Source organism: Hippocampus guttulatus, chromosome 5 (assembly GCF_054856545.1).
Source record: "Hippocampus guttulatus isolate MCC_2025c chromosome 5, RoL_Hgut_1.0, whole genome shotgun sequence".
In the NCBI taxonomy this organism is placed as follows: Eukaryota; Metazoa; Chordata; class Actinopteri; order Syngnathiformes; family Syngnathidae; genus Hippocampus; species Hippocampus guttulatus.
Genome location: NC_141265.1, coordinates 12,587,601 through 12,606,227, shown reverse-complemented (window position 1 = coordinate 12,606,227; position 18,627 = coordinate 12,587,601). Strand labels below are relative to the sequence as shown.

The 18,627-nt window shown below is 43.0% G+C and overlaps 1 protein-coding gene across 4 annotated transcripts in view; it reads right to left on the bottom strand.

Annotated features, from left to right (window-relative positions):
• The window catches only part of grid2 (glutamate receptor, ionotropic, delta 2), a 377,460-nt gene that overhangs the window by 27,861 nt on the left and 330,972 nt on the right, over positions 1-18,627 (bottom strand). For all 4 annotated transcript variants that reach the window (XR_015100984.1, XR_015100985.1, XR_015100986.1 and 1 more), the window contains exon 14: positions 68-234. Coding sequence is in view for 1 of the 4 variants with exons in the window: in XM_086111957.1 (XP_085968083.1) it covers positions 68-234 (167 nt within the window). In the remaining 3 variants the exon portion in view is untranslated. The remainder of the gene's footprint in view (positions 1-67; positions 235-18,627) is intronic.

Below are 18,627 nucleotides of genomic sequence, written 5' to 3'. Positions count from 1 at the left end.
TCAATCGTGACTTTCAAGAAGAAACCACGATGCCACCGAGCGGTTGCCTCGAGGGAGTGGCGCCTACCTCTGGGAAAAAATGTCTCTGTAGGGACTGCCGTGCTGCATTGCGATGCCGTAGCCGCGGTCCGGCGCGTTGCTGCCCACCGTGTAGAAGGAACAATCCTCGTCGTTGTTGGCGGCGTACTCCAGCACCGCCACGTCCCACACGAAGCCGAAGCGGCCGTACTTCACCTGAAATAAAATGTGAACGGCGGTTTAGAAAAGCCCGGCGCTTATGTCAAGACATGGGACATCTTTTGTGAGTGAATGATTGAAATATTTGTGTAGATCAAGATGGATCGGCAGGGCTGCACAAACATTCCAGACGGCCGCCAAGGACTAATTCATCACAGACAATATTTCATAAGCGCACCACAGCAAGGTTACTCTTCTCTTCTGAGATAGCAAATTTAAATGGAAAAACAACTTCACTGCTTATCGTTCCCTCTCCACTCGAAATGCAGGAGTGTTATTGGCTTCCTGGCTCATTTTATTCCCCCCTCGTGGGGTACGTGTAAAGTGGTACCTCGACGGCTGAATCTTTCAACCAACAAAATCTGCCTCTAATGTCGGACAAAGTAGGCGTGACAACCAGTTCCACTTTGTTTTGTCTTTTGTTGAGATTTGTTATGAGATGCTAAGGGCAACAAGCCTGTTCATGTGTTATAATTCATGATCGGCATCTGTTCGACAAGAGCCAAAGGTAATTGTTCGCACAGCCTCGTGATAACATTAAACGCAACCTCATGTTTATGCGGAGAAATAAAAAGTCAAGAAACCAACAACTCAGCGGCGACACTTCAATACCATTCCTCCAAACATCTTTATTTTCACTTGGTGTGTCATAAAGTTTAATGGTACTTTATGAAATTTTCAATGCCTTGCAGACTTTCACCTCAGTTGGCCTACGCGTGATGACTGATACCTGCGAACCGACAAGCACCTCTGATTGGATAATTTCACAGTCTGTAATCCTGTGAAGTAGGCATGTGTGTGTGTGTGTGTGTGTGTGTGTGTGTGTGTGCGCGCGCGCAATAATTCACCGCAGAGCTTCAGAATGTTACTTCATTCAACTCTTAACCTTTCAGACAAACCTGAAAGTGCTTCTTTTACTCTTCAGGATAATTTCATGGCTTTTCGGTATTGTTTTACAATTAGGAAAGAAAAGAGATTGGGTGCTTGAAATACTTCAGATTCCCACAGAGAAAGTTGGAAAAGATTTGCGTGGCTTTGTATGCACTGACTATAGAGACCGAAATGAATGCAAACAGTTGCGGTATTAGTCAACAGCATGTATGGAGCCAAAACGACACCAGTGTTTTTCTCTTGGCAATTAATGCAAAGTACAATTAAAAGTGCGGATGAAGGAATTTGTCACCCCAGAATGGAAATATGGTAACGCCCGAGAACTGCCAATGAATCGAATAAATAATCAGGCATTTTGATGAAGAGTCATATAAAAACTACAATGTGAAACTGCACCTCTCACAATTTCACTGAACAGTTCTTGGTTGCGGTTTTATACTGTACACACATAATCATGCAAAAAAAAAAAAAAAGGTTTATCGTGTTCTGTTGGCGTTTGTATGCAGACCATAATCTTTCCACCTTGCCGGGGGTCTGTGCTCAACTGAGTGACTTTCTCGTTGATTTCTTTCTTTCTTTTTATTTTTATTTTTATAGATCACAATTTTTCAGAAACAGACTTTAGAATAAAAGAGTCTTTTCATTGGATCCATTAAAAAGCAGCAAGGTTGCAACATTCATTGTGATGCTTCTGAGATGAACTCATGATTTTGTTATGAATAAACTCAGGAGTTATACAAATTTCATTCTATACTTCTCCTGCCAATGTCTCTACGGGTACTTCTTTTATGATCTGAACAACAACAGATGGGAGAGGCTCATGTCCTTGAATCTTAAAAACATAGCATCAGTGCAGTTGGTGACCGCAGGAAGAAAATGTCTGTTTGTGTAGACTTGATGCTGAGGATGATAAAGATAACATGCGGCAGGGCGTTTTCCCATGGAGTCATTATGCAGGTTAAACTGTTGACATGCAAATTCGATAGCCTGCTGCTGAGTTGACATCACGCCACAAAGTGCTTCAAATAAAATTTGCTAAACTCCTGTAGTTGCTTGCAAACTGAATAAACAACGCTCCTGTTATTATGCCACCACCTGCTACATGCCGCACCTTTCACTGAGGCCACTTCAGACGGATTAACTATCACGTTAGCATGTTGGCACGTTTGTGTTGATGACTGAGCTACGTTATAACGAAGGTATAATGAGGATTCATTTTGAGTTCCCAAGTAGGAAGAAGTCTAACATCAAACTAAAGTGGGCACATGTACTGACATTGCTCATGGATAGTGCAGCAGAGGGGCTAACCCCCTCCTGCAGCATTTTAGATGATAGAGTGGAACATTTGAATTCCAACGACTCGCAACTCGTACAAATTTGACTTGGAACCCCCCGCCCCACTCCCACAAAAATCAGAATAAAAAAAAATGCCCCAGAATTCTGCATGTTACGGATCTTGCTTACCAGTATCATATGGCTAGGTCAACAATTCCCACTGCATTTGTTATTGTTTAACTCATTTCATGCCAAAACGTATAAATATGTTTTGGGTGTTTTATTAAAAAAATATTCGATCAGTCTCAAGGCTGTGGGAATGAATTCCGTAGGATAAATCACCACTAGGTGGCAGGAGTGACTTCGATCAGATCTTGGTTGCACACAATGTGAATGGGTGTGCGATGCGGTACGCTGATCCTACGATGAGACTTGGTCGCTTGGTGATATGCGGAAGCAGTGTGCGGTGTTGAGAACCTGGATAAATACCGGCAGCTAACTCTACAACAGAGCTTTTTCAAGAAGGGCTAAGCTAACAGTTAGCCAAGTGGCTTACATTACTTCTTCTACTACAACAATCGTTATTTTACTCAGTTTGGAAGCCCTGTAGCTACAATGTACTGCCTCTCACAGGTCAGCCCTGGAACTACAATAGACATTTGATTTGGGGGTGGAGACTCGATGATGATGATGATGATGTTAAAAATCAGTATGTGTGTACCTCGTTTAACCCAAAACCTGAATGTTAATATAAGCAGTCCATGAACGTAGAACATGCAGCTGTTTAAAATAATTTGAAATGTAATAAGAAATGGAACTGGACTCTGAGGTTGTGGTAATCCCACTTCAATCAAACAAAAACACCTTAAAAATAGCTTTTATGAAGACGAACACGCGATGTGCTCTCATTAAGTGTTTTGGGTGCAAACATTTCAGATTTTTAAACCATGCCTGGAGTATACAGCAACATTTTTAATCAAATGGATGCCCAAATTTGTATTTGTGTAAGGCCATACTGTTGCACTTAGTAGCATCTTGGGAGCTTTTAGCGCTTTTATTGCGTGGGCATAAGAACCAAGTTGACTTTTGCCTCGAGTGAACTGCTAAAAGTGTTGACTCTGTAGCATGTCTAGAGTTGAGTCGAGGTGAACTTTCTCAAAACTCCCTCAAAGCGCACCAACATGGCACCCGGCAGCCCGACAACAAATCTCCACATGAATCCTAATCGTTGTTTGAGCATTTCACATATGACAGACTGCTCACAATCGTAATCAAAACATTTAAGGCGTCTTGGTGCTTCGCTTGTATTTCCATCACTCGCGCCACTCTTTTGATTTTGATCCTCTCTACCTGGGGAGCAGAAAAAATTAACGCGCTCCTGTTTCTCTCCTGTTGTTTACATACTGGGTGTCTTGTTTGTCACTCTGAAATGTTTTTGGAGAGTTGTGGTGGCGTAGCAATAAGAGCCCAGGAACATTAGTCTGGATTATTGCTGCTGCAGTTCTTGATTGCTGTTGCATTGTATCACGGCACTGCAATAAGGGGGATCCTCAGTTTACAATGATATGGAAAATTTATATAACTTTCAAGGGTACAAACAGAAATAATTATTTTTTTTAAAAAAGATAACTGCATCGTGACGATTTAAAAAGTTAAAAGTAGTGACTTTTCAAGTATTTTAGCGAGCGCCCCGTAAAGAGTTAACTTGTATCTCGAAAGTCACTTTGGCTTTGTCCCTGTTTGCCTGTCATCTTGCATCACTCCTCTATGACTTTGATTCATGTGATTCCGAGAAATAAGAGCAAAGTAGGCATGAGACTCTCTCGGAGTAAAAGAAAAGAGCAACTGCCCGGAGACATGCTCACATCTTGATATCTTCACATCTTGGGCCACACAAGCATAAAAAAAAAGACAACTCCAGCCTCGCTCCCAAATAATTGCACCGTCTGCTGATTTTTTTTTTTTAAACAATGCCCTATCTCCCAACTCTCGCAGTGACTGTTTCTGATCCAAAAGCACACAGTGTAAGATCAAACTTATTTTTTTTTTTCCAGCTCCAAGCATCTTCCTAACCTCATCTCTGTTGCATCCCGCTGACTCTGCTGCTGCTGCTTTTATTTGATTCTTATTGAACTCATTCATAGCCAGCCCATTGTAAGACAATGGACCTTTTTGACTTCTGTAACAAATATCGCCTGTTTGAACACCTTGAGTGACTCTGTCGCTGCTTTTCTTGAATTCTCATTTATTAACAAATCAAGAGAGTACAGATTCGTCCCGGGTTGAATATTCCATCAGGCTTCTAGAAATAAGTGCAGACATTTGAATAAAACTTACATTAGGGGCAAGAAAAATGAATCAAGGTTCAGCAGATGCAGAGTATGTCCCTTCGTGATTGTCAGACCTACCATGCCGAGAGATTAATTTTGTTTCTTTGCTGTCAATCATTTTTTCCACGACTGGACCTGTCTCGGTGCCTTGTTTATTTGTGACTTTTCAGATGCATATCCCCTATACTGTATGTATGAGAATATTGTCTGACACTCACTTGTGTGCTTGCCATTGTCCTTTCCTCATATGGTGCGCTTGAGCTCCACATGCGTGCTGGAAAGCAGGTGGCACTCAATTTCAAATATTAAAATGCATAAAGAGTATTAGATTCCTCCCTGCCAGTCATCCCAGTTGTTATTGTCAGTTGCCATAATATCCCACTTCAGTCCTGCAGGGGACAGTAGTGTGCATTACAGAGTGGTATACCACGCAAAGAGTCTAAGCTAAAGTCCCTATTTCTTCACTTGCCGTACTTGGCAGAGGGAACAATTATGAAAGCTGAACACTTGTTTTAACCCTTTCATGCACCCTGGAACATGATAAACTGCCCACTGTAGTAGCGGTCCCTGAAAGGGTTAAATACAAAAAAAAATCGAACAGGACAATCCAATCCAAGCAATAAAGAAAACAGCTACTCATAGCTAATGTTAGCCTCTAATGCAGGTGGCAACAATCCTCTCGAGGAGTTCTGTTCGACTGCTCGCTCGAGATCTCACCCCCCCGAGATTGCAATCTGAGAAAGTCTTCATCGCCTTTCAGTTTTTTTTTGTTTTTTGGGGCTTTGTTGTTTAATTACCTTCACTGTTTCTTTAGGAAGTGCGGGAAAGTAAGAAAAATATAAATACGGAAAGACATTGTCTATTGTCAAACCATATGCTAATGTTTGTTCGGGCCCCAGTTAAACCGCTGAGAGATGTGATACTGGAAGTGAGGTGTAATTGGAGACAGATGTGGGAGACGGATCATCCGCCATGGATCAGTGAGCCAGAACCAAGATGCCACCCTGAATAGGATGCGGCAAGAAAATCATTAATTTTCGAATTTCTTTTCTTCTTCCTTTTGTTCAATGGTACTTCTCTATTTATGTTTGCTTGCCTCCACAGAGAACACACTGCGACATTTGAATTTGCATTGGATATCTTAATTGATTAATTCACGCAAGAGTGCGTTTAAGCGTCTTGAATGTCTGCCTCGTTTGTATTCTGTTGCCGGGCAACACGAGACCCCGAAGTTCATTAATAAACCAATCAGCCATCTAACAAACCTAAAGGGATACTGCCTTTTTCAAAATGGTTTTGTTACAAACACCTAATACACTATTTAGTGGAGCAGATTAAAAATCAAAACAGGTAGGGGAACATAGAGTGCTCTGGAAAATTTACTTAATTGTGTGTGTACAAATAGGTCTCAGGAAGGCCTGGCCATCCATGAAGTGTGAAACTAAACCGCATCAATTTGTTTCTTATCGGCTTTTTTTTCTGACTGTTTGTGAGCGACTTTCACCAGTTTACTTGCTCTGTCAACACAGTATTTGTGTTTGATGCACCCTTGTGCCGCATATACACAGTGCAGGGTGCTCAGTGCTGCCTCTTTAAGTAAAATGCTTTTATAGTTTTGTCATGTTGGAGGTCGATGCATTTTTTATTTATTTTTTTGTTCTGTTGCTTGTTAAGTGTTTGGGAAAAAAAAAAGAATCTTCACGATACCAACCGCCAACATGGCAGATCACGTGATCGAAAACATTCTATTGTCTACATATTGTATTTGGGTGCGCATTCGTTTCCCTGACTAGCAACATTCAGGCGCCACTTCCAGTTTTGGGAGGGGTATACAACCGCTCAATTGCATGAGATGTGAAAAAGGGAGTGTTAAGTGTTCTGTCTATCCTTCTATCCATCCATCTTTCCCAGTATGCAGAGCAACAATGTACGAAAATAATTTCATTCACCAGTGTACTAAAACGAACGAGAAAATTCAAAAGATATGGGGAAACAATGTCAATGCTTTTCTTTCCTTCAATTTTCTATGGTGATGTTTTGACATTTTTTGAGAATGTGGGTGGATGCCCAAGTACTTCACAAGAACATGAAGACTCTATGATGGATGACCTGAGTTGAGATTCGAACCCAGAAACTGATAACCTGGAGGCAGATGTCCTCAACACGAGGTCACAGTACCTGTGCATGGTACCCTGTGCATGGATCACAAACGTGTTGTTGAAGAGCAAATCTTTGATATACAGCACGTCTTGATTGTGGTGGCGTACCTAATGTAGTGGCCAGAGAGTATCCATTTCAAGCAGGACAACTGCACATATTGAAAAAAATCTGTGTAAAGTCGACGCTCAGAGAGTGGAGATATTTGATCTTTTTTTTCAGTGTGATTTAATATAGTTGGAGAGGGGCCCAGGGAGATGAGACGGTTCTGTCCATTCATTCAACCATCAATCCCACTTTAAAACACGTGACCCCCCCCCCCCCCCCCCCGCCCCCCAATGACACTGTTCGCTAACTCCACCCACTTCGTCAGTCACATACGCTGGCTACACACAGCTAAATGTCAATCGTCAAGTCAAGTCAACAGTATTTATAGAGCACTTTCAAACAGCCATCGCTGCATACAAAGTGCTGTACATGGAGCAATTTAACATGCACAATAAACAATAAGACAAATCGGTAATAAAGGCGGTAGAAAGCACCAAACAGTAAAACCAAGAACAAATCTAAGTCATGCTGAGTCGAATGCCAAAAAATACAAGTGAGTTTTGAGGAGGGTTTTGAAATCGTATCTGTCACCTCGCCGCTCCAAACACGCTGGGCCAGTGCGCTACTTCAAGGTCATTGCAGATTACAGAGCCGCTCGACCTCTCCGAGCAAATGACAGCGGACTGAAAGAAACTGGGGTGGAGGGTGGTTGGGGGGGGGGGGGGGGCTCTTGAATTTTTTGCTGAGTGTCAAAAAGATGAGCAGTGAATTAAAATGTCGACTTTGTGTCTCTCGCTCCAGCGTCAGTCAAGCATATCTCGGCAGCCACCACATTTATGATCATTTCTTTCCTGATGGAATAAGTCGCTCTGTAATGGTGTGTGCGTGTGCATATTGATTGTGATTTGATTTTGTCCCTCTCCAAAAGTCAGTCTCACACACTTTTAGCACTTATAGATGGCGGACACTTATGATAATGACTCACTTCACACGTGCCCTTTGGCAAGGTAATGAACCCCCAACTATGGGGGAGCGGCGCTTATTTTTGCGCAGCACCTGCAATCTCTCCAGTGGAATACATTCTGTAAAGTTTGTTTTTGTTGGCCCTTGTGTAGTCAATAAGAGAGTGGAAAACAATTCATTCCGCCTTGAGGGACTCATAAAGTTTTTTTTTCTTCTTCTGCTTCCTCGACTTTGAATCCATAATATCCACCCATGCGGGCTTTTTAAACCCCTCCAGAAATAAAAGAGAGGGCTGTTAGCTGTAGCTTAAGGCTTCGCGGGTGGAATAAAACATTGATGTGGGTGCAATGTTCCGCACACATCGTTTCTCGAACACGCCAATGAGTCATCATGACCTCTACGAGACCTCACACAATCCCCCCCATCACACACACACACACTCGCCGTATTAGGACCTGCGAGGGAACGTTTCATTTGCAATGTCCACTCGCCCTCGTCACATGGTCAGTGACTAGCTTCAATGACACACCTGTCACACAACAGCAGCTGCACTCTGCATTGTGTTAACATCGCAGAGCTGTTCTGAGCTGGACTCGAAAATCCTGTTCATGGATCCTCTTTCCATGATTAATTCTGGGTTACGGTTGCTTCTAATCTTTCCACTCCATCTGACTGCAATTACGAAACCCCATTCAATGTGAGGGATAAGTTCCAGTGTAGGTGAAACTATTGAAGCTACATCCCCTAAAAAAATAGCTTTAGACATTTCTCATGCTTTTAAAAACATTCGGTGAGTCCGCGTGTGAGTGTCTGGACGTAAGATGTGGCTGACAGCTGATCATACGCCCAGTGATCGTTTTGGCTTTCTTTGACTCTTTTTACAGCGTTCGAGAAACAGCCGAGAAGTCCATCGACAACTGTGGCTCTCCTTTCCCATACGCAGAGGCACGACAGTAAATTTTCTGTTACAATCATAAACTGGAAAGAATGGGGAAAATCCCCGTCCTGGTGTCGAATGCGGTCACCGACGACCCTGCTTTGCTTGTTATTTCTTATTTCAAGGTTTGTGGGGATACATCACCATCATTCTCAACCCCTTTCTGTTATTTGACGTCTTGATTCCTTTTGTGCGCACATAAAAAGACACTATGCTTTCAAAATAAGGACCCCCCCCTCCACCCCCCAATATAATCTCATATCGGTTTCTCGATTTGAGATTTGAAGGTGTGTCTTTGATGGATTGCTCATCTTGTGCTGCCAGCGACAGCATCAGACTTCAGAAAGCAAAACATTAAATCATAAAATAGAAAGCCCATATCGGACATCCACACACAGTCAGGGTTACTAAAGTGCATTTGACAGCCGAAGACGTATTTCTTTCTCTTCACCTGCATCACGTTCTCCCTCATACTTTTATTAAAGGTCGTAAGTGAAACGGCCGAGGTGGAACGCGCAAGGTTTTGGCTGGGGCGTGATGTTGGCGTGCCTCCGTACATCGAGGGGTAATGAAAATGCAAATCAACTTGGACTGCATTGACTTGTTGAGGCCAAATGGGCCAATAAGAGGCTCGGCGAGGTGATTTGGAAGCACTTTGATGGTGTTTGCGATCCAGCTGGGATGCGTGCCTGTGTATAAAAGGTCACGACTTCTCTCTGTGAAATGCGTCTTCCAATTTAGGAGTGAACTTTAAGAATTCATGTTTCTCAAGGGGATGCCGGAATGGCACTCAGTAGAATGCAGACAATGCTGCCAAACAATCATTTCCAAAAAGCAATTCATTGTACACCTTCATAGATAGCCACCCCTACACACGCCATTTGTCATCAAGAATCTTCAACAGTAATCCCCCTCACATTTTAGAGTTATTTTCAAGATCCTCTTATTTGTTTTCAAATCTCTGAATAATCTCGCGCCACCTTACCTCTCTGAGCTCATCCGCCCCTACACACCTGCCCGGCGCCTCAGGTCTGTGGACCAGACTTTATTAGAAGTACCAAGAACTAAACTGAGGCTCAGAGGGGATCGAGCCTTTTCTGTTGCTGGTCCCTCTCCCTGGAATGACCTCCCACTAAACATTCGGCAAGCCTCCTCGCTGCCCATCTTCAAAACCCTCCTCAAAACTCACTTGTATTCTTTGGCATTCGACTCAGCATGACTTAGATTTGTTCTTGGTTTTACTGTTTGGTGCTTTCTACCGCCTTTATTACCGATTTGTCTTACTGTTTATTGTGCATGTTAAATTGCTCCATGTACAGCACTTTGTATGCAGCGATGGCTGTTTGAAAGTGCTCTATAAATACTGTTGACTTGACTTGACATTCACAATTCACCCTGAACAAATGCATTGATTCATATTTTCTTTTTCTGTGCGACTCATCCAGAGCTATTTGCTGAAAAACTCAGCTTTTCCCGTTTTGTATGTATTTTATCTTTGTGGACAATCAGAATCCATATCACAAGCGGATTTTTGAGATGTGCAGAGAGACAACAGCCACATCCCAATAGCATCCTCTGTTGTAGTACAGTAATTTTCCCAATAGATTTATAAATGAAACCATGAAAAAAACTCAATGATATACAACTAAAATGCAAAGTAATTTTATGTAATCATCATTTGTTTTTGTTTTTTTGTTTTTTTAACCCCTCACATCAAGGTGAGGCTCTGCCTCCCCTGACCGCACGTCCCTGGAAATCGAGAAAGCATGAATAATTGATTCCCCCCAATAACAGGTTTATAATTGTCAATTTAATATAGGTAGTTTAAAGCATACCCGTCTCAAACTATAATCCCAAAACAGTTCAATACAATTTAAAATTTATTTTACACTGACCTAAAAAAAAACGAATGGATGATTTCGAACAAAGTGATCCAGAAGTGCTAATGTGTAAGAACTATCTTACTTCTCTATCTTCCACTGACAACGTAGCTTTTTGCTGCCATATAAAAATGTTCCCAATCAAGATGCATGGCTCCAACAGTACACCAACTATGTGCCAGCACTTTACTGCAGAACTTACGTGTAAAATCTCCGCCAGCCCAACAATTTTCATCATCATCCCTTCATTGTTCTGTTTTTTTTTTTTTTGAGAAATAGTTCAAGTTTCGCTGAACAAAAGGCAAGAATGTCGAGGATTGCTGTGTGACTTTGTGTAAGGCTCCAACTAAGCAGAGCTGCGTTCTGATTTTATTTTTTTATTTATTGATTGATCTATCACGGCTCCCACGAACGAAGAAATTCAATTAAATGAATCAGTGACGTCTGCAGGGACGATATTTTCAAGAGTACGCCACGGGTCCTGACCTAGCTGCTAACGCGGGATGAAAATGCGACTCTGAGAGGAAATTTGCCCGCTGACACAGCAGGTCGAGGAGCTAACGCTGGAGCAAACGTTCAGCATTCATCGCATTTTGTCCTCTGACAAAGTGGTGTTTCTTCACCAGGACAAGTTCAATGAACATGAGCAACAAGCATAAAACGAATGCAGCTTCATGTTTGTCTCAAGTTACTTTGTCATGAAAACCGGATACGCACCGTCAGAGTTGAGTCTCTGCGGTTGTACTGTAAGCGTTATCGCACGCATGCGGCGCATGCATTCATAGCCATGGTTATAATTTGACACGTAAAGCTTGAAGACTTTTCCTTGCTTTCGTGATAAGCCTCACTTAGCTCTGCGAAAGTTTCTGCACTTTGCACCTTGTGAAGAATGTCGTCATTTGGCTTGGGGATCGACGGAGCGCTAGTAATCAGGCTGTCTGAGTCCGTACAATGGAAGTGCCTGGCATATAATCAATGACTACTTCCCCATTAAATGTGATTTACTTGGTAGATTGTCAAAAAATGAAACTGTACAATGCCTCTTTTAAGGTTGTTCAAAAAGTTACTTTCAACTTTGTCTCTTCAGTTAATAATGGTCTCTTTGTGGGCTGCTTTTAAGGCTTCTTGAAGGTATCGCTGACGCGTCTCCAGCGAGTAAATAACGTGGCAGGTGCTTTTCTTCTTCTAAAGTGATGTGACAGTCATGTTTTCTCCATTGCCGCATTTCACAAACGATGTCTAGCTGCCTGATCATCTTAAACTACGTTACAACCAGAGGGACTGATAAGACTTTGATAGATTGACATTCCGGCTCAACTAACTTTGACGGCCTGTCTCGTGTTCCTCATTTGGTGGGAAATGAAGTTCAAAGATTTATTCTGATGTCTTTGCAGACGGGTTTACAAGGAATTGTCTCCCTGAAATTGTGTAGGTTCATTGCACCACAGACTACGATCCCAAAACACTTGCATATAATTTATTTACCTTATCTCGCTTAAAAATAAATGGCTTACGAATGATTTGATTCGTGGAAAAAAAAAAAGGCATTTGGAAGTGCAGTCGAGTTTACTTGCAAACTGTGTAACTTTTCTACCAACAACCCAGGCCCTTCCTGACATAAAAAAGATTTTAGTGTCGAAGTTAAGGTGTATCACTTCAACACTTCTTTGACACCAATTACTACTTTCCCATGAGACAATACTTTGGCATCATATTATGGGCTTTTGGCGCATGCACAAAACCATAGCTCGCTGAAAATGTCAATAGCGGTGTGGGTTCATTGGATTTATAATTTGCATTGACCGTATTTGTGCTTATTGTACATCTTTACAATGCTAAGGATTAAATCGGGCGAGACCTATGAGATTCTTGCCAAACAGAACAAACTAGTGTGAATAGAGTCACATTATCGATCACATTTGCATTCCCTGTTCCTTCACTATGATGTTCCCTTTGTCTATGTCTTTGTCAAACTTTTTTTTTTTTTGTGCGCGTCAGACGACACACTCCCTTCGGCCCGGCTCGCCGACGCCTTCCTCCGCTCCGTGTGATGTATGGCTGTGTGTGTTTTTTCCAAAAAGTCCATTAGTAGCTGGCACCGGGCCGTTACCTCCTCCACGGACACAGATAAAGATGCCTGGCGTGGCTGCCCTGTGAGCCATGAGGAAATGAGAGGACAGAGAGCGAGTGGCAAAGGGAAAGATGGATGCACTGCAGGAACACCTTGACCGTGGCTCCGAGCCCAGCGGTGAGAGAAGAGAGGAGTGGTAAATGGGAAGATGATGAAAACAAAAGAGAGATGACAGCGCAAAGGAGGAGAGAAGGCGTCGACAAAGTGAAGACAAACGAGGGCACAAGACAGACTTGGTGTAGGCTATTGTCCCAATAGAAATTCCCGCCTCCATTCTTCTTTTTCATACTTTTTATCTGGGGAATTAAGATAGCGATCTCATGCTTCGCTTTCGGTCAGGATGGCGGATTTCTTATCTTACAGTCGAGGCCATCGGGTCTCAAATTAATCCTGTTGTCAAACATCGCCAATGCGGCTCATTGTGTAGTCTATTGGACTAATTGCATTTCTGCCTCCCGCCTTGCTTCCCCCACAATAGACAAACCAAGTGTGCTTTGCTAAATGGAGGCAAATAATTTTAGGACGCAACTTAGATATTTTTGACCAACAGCTGGTGTGAGAAAGAGACATCAGTAAATAAATAAGAAATCTAATCTGATGGTGATAGGGGCTGTAATGTTTGGATTACACACACGCACGCACACACGTACACACACACACAGACACACAGTGAGTAATACGAAAAATAAAGCAAAGTTTTACAAGAATAAGCTCACATTGCGAGCAGTTATGAGAAAACAGTCAAAAGAAATATTCCAAGCTGAAGTGTCAAGACTAAAGTAAAGAAAAAAATAAGTTTAAGCCTTACGAGCACAAACTCCCAATTATACGAGACACTCATAATTTCCCACCGATGTGGAGCTGCAACATTATGAGAAAAAAACAGCGGTTAATTTTTTTGGGAGATAAAAGGATTTGGCCGCAGAGTACGCAGGCAATGGAAGGTGTCTCGCTGTTAAATGAACCGCGATCATTGAGGGCAACGGCTGGTGAGAAGGTTTGGCTGAGGGCCACTTTTACAAGGGCTGAGCATTAAGTGGGGCCATCGCAGGTTTATAGACGCCATCAAATATTCTGGGATTTCATCTCTTAAAATGTTTGGGGCAAGGGGGGGGACATGTGGACTGCAAGATGTGCTGTGTGTATGAGGCAGAACACACAGAAACACTCCAAGTGACTTTAAAAACTCATGGAAAGCCGTTCACAAAGTTTTTGAGAATTCAAATGGGAAGGTCCTCCTAAAACATGCCCAACATATATAAACCCCCCCCCCCCCCCCCCACTCCCTTAGAGTGCATTGTCTCTCTTTCTGATTGTGTCCCGCTCCCTTCCCCATCCCCTCTAATAAATCATAGCGACATGCATGTCGGATACAGTGAAGTAGCCCATCGAGGAAAACACTGCTTTTCCACCACTTCTGCTTTATCTTGGCCAGGCTCTCATGATAAGCCCAGCCTTTATGGAGAAATACAAAAACACCAAAGTTGTCCTCACTGAAAATGCCCCGCCCCCCCAACACACAGACACACACGCACACACACACTACACCTTCCCAAGTCCAGTTCATTAATTACACCCCAAAAATGTAGGAGGGGCAGTGAAAACAAATGACGAATATGCCCAAAAAGAAGGCACGCCAGATAAGGACTCGCTGGGAAAACCAGCAAATTAGGCTTATAAAAAGGGAAGTCTGACCAAATGCAATTCATGTAAAATTTGTGACATTGGGTAGACCCCGAGGCGAGTGTTTCCGCCAAGAGAGTTTTGGGGGTGCTGTCTAAAAAAGTAGGACAAGACATCAGTTATGAGTTGTTGCACTACATCCACGCTATTGAACAATTCGTCCATTTAATAGAATGCTGCCTTTGGAGTTCAGAATATTCAGAGAGAGACAGAGCGAGAGACAGACAGAGCGAGAGAGAGCGAGAGGTTATCAGATGGTGATGACAGACCGATATGACAAAATATTTTGTCTGTCTTGAGCGCTATCGAGAGAGTTGCCCCAAATCCAAAAGCCTTCATAATCAGCAAACGTTTGGCTCCCCTTCTCTGCTGCCTTTGTTTATTTTAAGCTGCAAACACCGTCCCTCGCAAGTGCAGCGATCCCATCCGATCTCCAGCAGTGATGTGATGGTTTCCTGCCCTCCTTTTCCACAGTTTCCATTTTGTCTCAAATCACTGCCTTTTTCCAAAAAAGCCATATCAATATTTGCAATCTGCCACTTTTTCAATAGGAAGACTTGCCTCTTGCTTTCAGGTCCTTTTCGTTTGCCTTTTGCCTAAATCAGAGTCAACACAGGAACGCAGTCATTGCGCGCACATAAGCAGAGGATTGTAACAGCGGGAGAATATGTTTGCTGTTTGGGCTCGTTGTGTGGAATTCTAATGAGCTATCACACTCTGCAGGAAAGAGAGCTTTCGCTCGCTCAGATTTTTCTTTTTCCTCTTCTTCTATCTGCCGTCAGGGTGATTTGCACTTGTCGAAAAAAGAAATGCCAAAAAGGCATTTGGTCTTAGCCAAGGCTGAATTATTGTTGAGGATATTGTGCACGGTCGTAATCAGGAGCAGTGACAGATGTATATCAAAGCGGCTTTCTGTGGAATTTTCACTGCCGTCCAGTAAAACGCATTACAAACAATATAAATAAGATGCTCATTTCCATAAATTGAACCAGAGTCTGAGGCTCGGGGGGGGGGGGGGGGGATAAAGGGTTGCCGGTACTGTCGCAGCAACACAGATGACCACCGCACAGCGTAACCTTGGCAACTTGAACCAATGACTCGTTGGCAGGAGGCTGCTTTTTAAAAGGACGGTGACAGTGACACTGGTGAGGCAAGCGTGCTCATGCCGGGCACTGACACACAAACGCTGCTTGATGGCTGTGATAGTGATCCTGAGAGGCTCGTTCTTGTTGAGGCCGAGGAAAGCTTTTGTTTGTCCACCTCTCTGAAATAATATCAATTACTGTCACTGGTTTACATTGAAACCCCGTTCACCACTACATGTGAAAATTTGTGCTGTAGACACCCCCCTCCCCTCCACACACACACAAACACAAAAAAAATCTATTTAAACTCATGAAAACAATTTTTAAAAAGAAATATATCGTATATATTCTAACATCTGTAAGTTACACATTTACCCTTAAGAGCTTTAAGAAGCTTTGTGTTCCTTTCCCACTCAGTGATGGTGTGAAAGTGAATGTGCATGGTTGTTTGTCGATATATGACCTGTGATGGAGTGACGAACATTCTAGATCAGGGGTGCCCATTACGTCATCGATCATGATCGAGTGGTCGATCGACATGGCATTAGCTAACTCGCAAGCCCTCCCAGTTTGATACTGTTGACGTATGCAAACAGTAAGATGCCCATCAATGGCATCATGATCGTAGGAGGTAAGGTGTCTGGGGCTTTTGGCCAGTGCCAGGGTCACACATGGCAGGTTCTCGGTGAGGGATCAAAGCACGGTTCATAGGACCCGTTATGATGATTAACACTCGGATCATAGGTGAGCTGGAGTCAATCCCAGCTGACTTGTGAATAGTCACAAGTCAGGAGCCTATCCCAAAGTCAGCTGGGATAGGCTCCAGCTCAGCCGTGACCCTGATGAGGACCAGGGCTCTACACAAAATTCCTGAATCAGGTATACTGAATGAAGCGTAAAGCGAGTGTTTATCACTTATCACGTGGGCATGTAAGTTCAATTTTTTTTTTTACACAGCACATTTGCATATAACATTAGTGACTCACTTGTCCCGTGTTAAACTTCATTTTGTGACAAGTCCATTTGCCGTCCCCATAATGTACCCCTTATCACCGTCTGCCCATTTAGCATAATGACTCCAGAAATTATGATAGAAAAGGGCCATAATTTTTTCACCTCTGCAACATAAATTTGGACACAGCCAGTCAGGCGCTGGGTAATGAGACACTATAAGCATTCACCAATTTGCCAGAATGGTTTCAGTGATGACGATAAAGATTATTCAGATTGTAAGGTGAAGACCAATCATTCAAGACTTGTTTAAATCAACCGGTTGAGGTAAATGGAGGAGTGGGGTGGGGGGTGGGGGGCTTGGTTCTGGGTCCAATTGTACCCTATATGCTGGGGCCCAGCATGAACTGGGAGGGGCGGGGATTTTTTTTGCGGTCTTCTGGTAGTTACAATTAGTATCATAATTCAAGCATGAAAGATAAACGGGCTACGTGAAACAAAAACACATTAAAAAAATATTGTTTGGTGCCATATAAAGGAAACTTGGTGCCAAGCTCTTAAATTGAATTTAGGGAAGGAGCTTCATTTAGTCAGGCCATAGCACTGTCTAAAGTGATTTGCGCTCTCTTGCGGCATCCATCACAAAACGTTATCAGCAGGCAGTAATTAATTGAGGATTTTCCTTATTCGCGGTAGGAGTAGGTCGCTATATCATGCTGTCCTCACTTGAAAAATGTACTTAAGTACAGTCATGAAGTACTGTATTTGTACTTTGTTACTTCCCACCATTGAGGAGCTGGGAGGTCATGGCCCAAGGACGTACTATAGATGATTAAGGAAGGAAAGCTGGAAATGGGCTCTTGGGGACTTAAAGTGAATATGGTCCAAGTGGAGTGAAGGAGGAAGCGGGAAGGCAAGAGCAGATTTAGGAGGAGAGAGACTGCACAGAGACAGAACATATTGGATGTGGCTTAATTTTCATGTTTTTACGAATACATAAATTCTTTTCCTATTAACTTAATGGACTACTTGGGTGCATTAGTGCAATGGCAACCATCAAACACAACAACGCACCCTGTCTAATATTAGGGAGAGGACATCAGGGGGCAAATGCACAGATGTCAAAGTTGTTCCCCTATGGACGAGCTGTCCTTCAGTGACCATCGCGCATTGGCCAAAATACCACCCCTCCACCCGCCATGAAAAAAGGATAGATGCCAGCACATCTGCTTCACAATCTATCCATCCATCTATTTCCAACATCGCTTATCCTGAACAGGGTCATCGGTGGGTGGTGGAGCCCATCCCAGCTGACTTCGACAAACTACGCACTGAACTGGTCGACAGCCAATCGCAGAGCGAAGAGAGACAAAGAACCATTCACACCCACATGAACACCGTCACAGAGAGGGAACCGACCACTGCCCGGGCATAAGTCAGGCGAGTGTACCACTACGCTATCGGCGACCTGCTTCACAGTCAGGCAATCAAATTGGGAGAGTACACACTCTGCACCATGCTTCTGTGATGTTCTGTGGTTAACCCGGCTTCACCCCACATTTCTCAAAATATACTGTATATGTTAGCTTTATACGAGGAGAGGTATTATGCCAAGCAGTTGATTTATGTCACATTTCTACCCCAAAAAAACCCAAAACCAAAAAAATAACAGGGCACCTGATTGTTACAGTATACATTTAGCACATGATTAAAAACATAAAATGCAAACCAGACCTTTGTTTTATGATTATTTGTCCTTTGAATTACTGGTGGGCAGAGCACAAAGAGAGACAAAGAACCATTCACACCCACATGAACACCGTCACAGAGAGGGAACCGACCACTGCCCGGGCATAAGTCAGGTGAGTGTACCACTACGCTATCGGCGACCTGCTTCACAGTCAGGCAATCAAATTGGGAGAGTACACACTCTGCACCATGCTTCTGTGATCTTCTGTGGTTAACCCGGCTTCACCCCACATTTCTCAAAATATACTGTATATGTTAGCTTTATATGAGGAGAGGTATTATGCCAAGCAATTGATTTATGTCACATTTT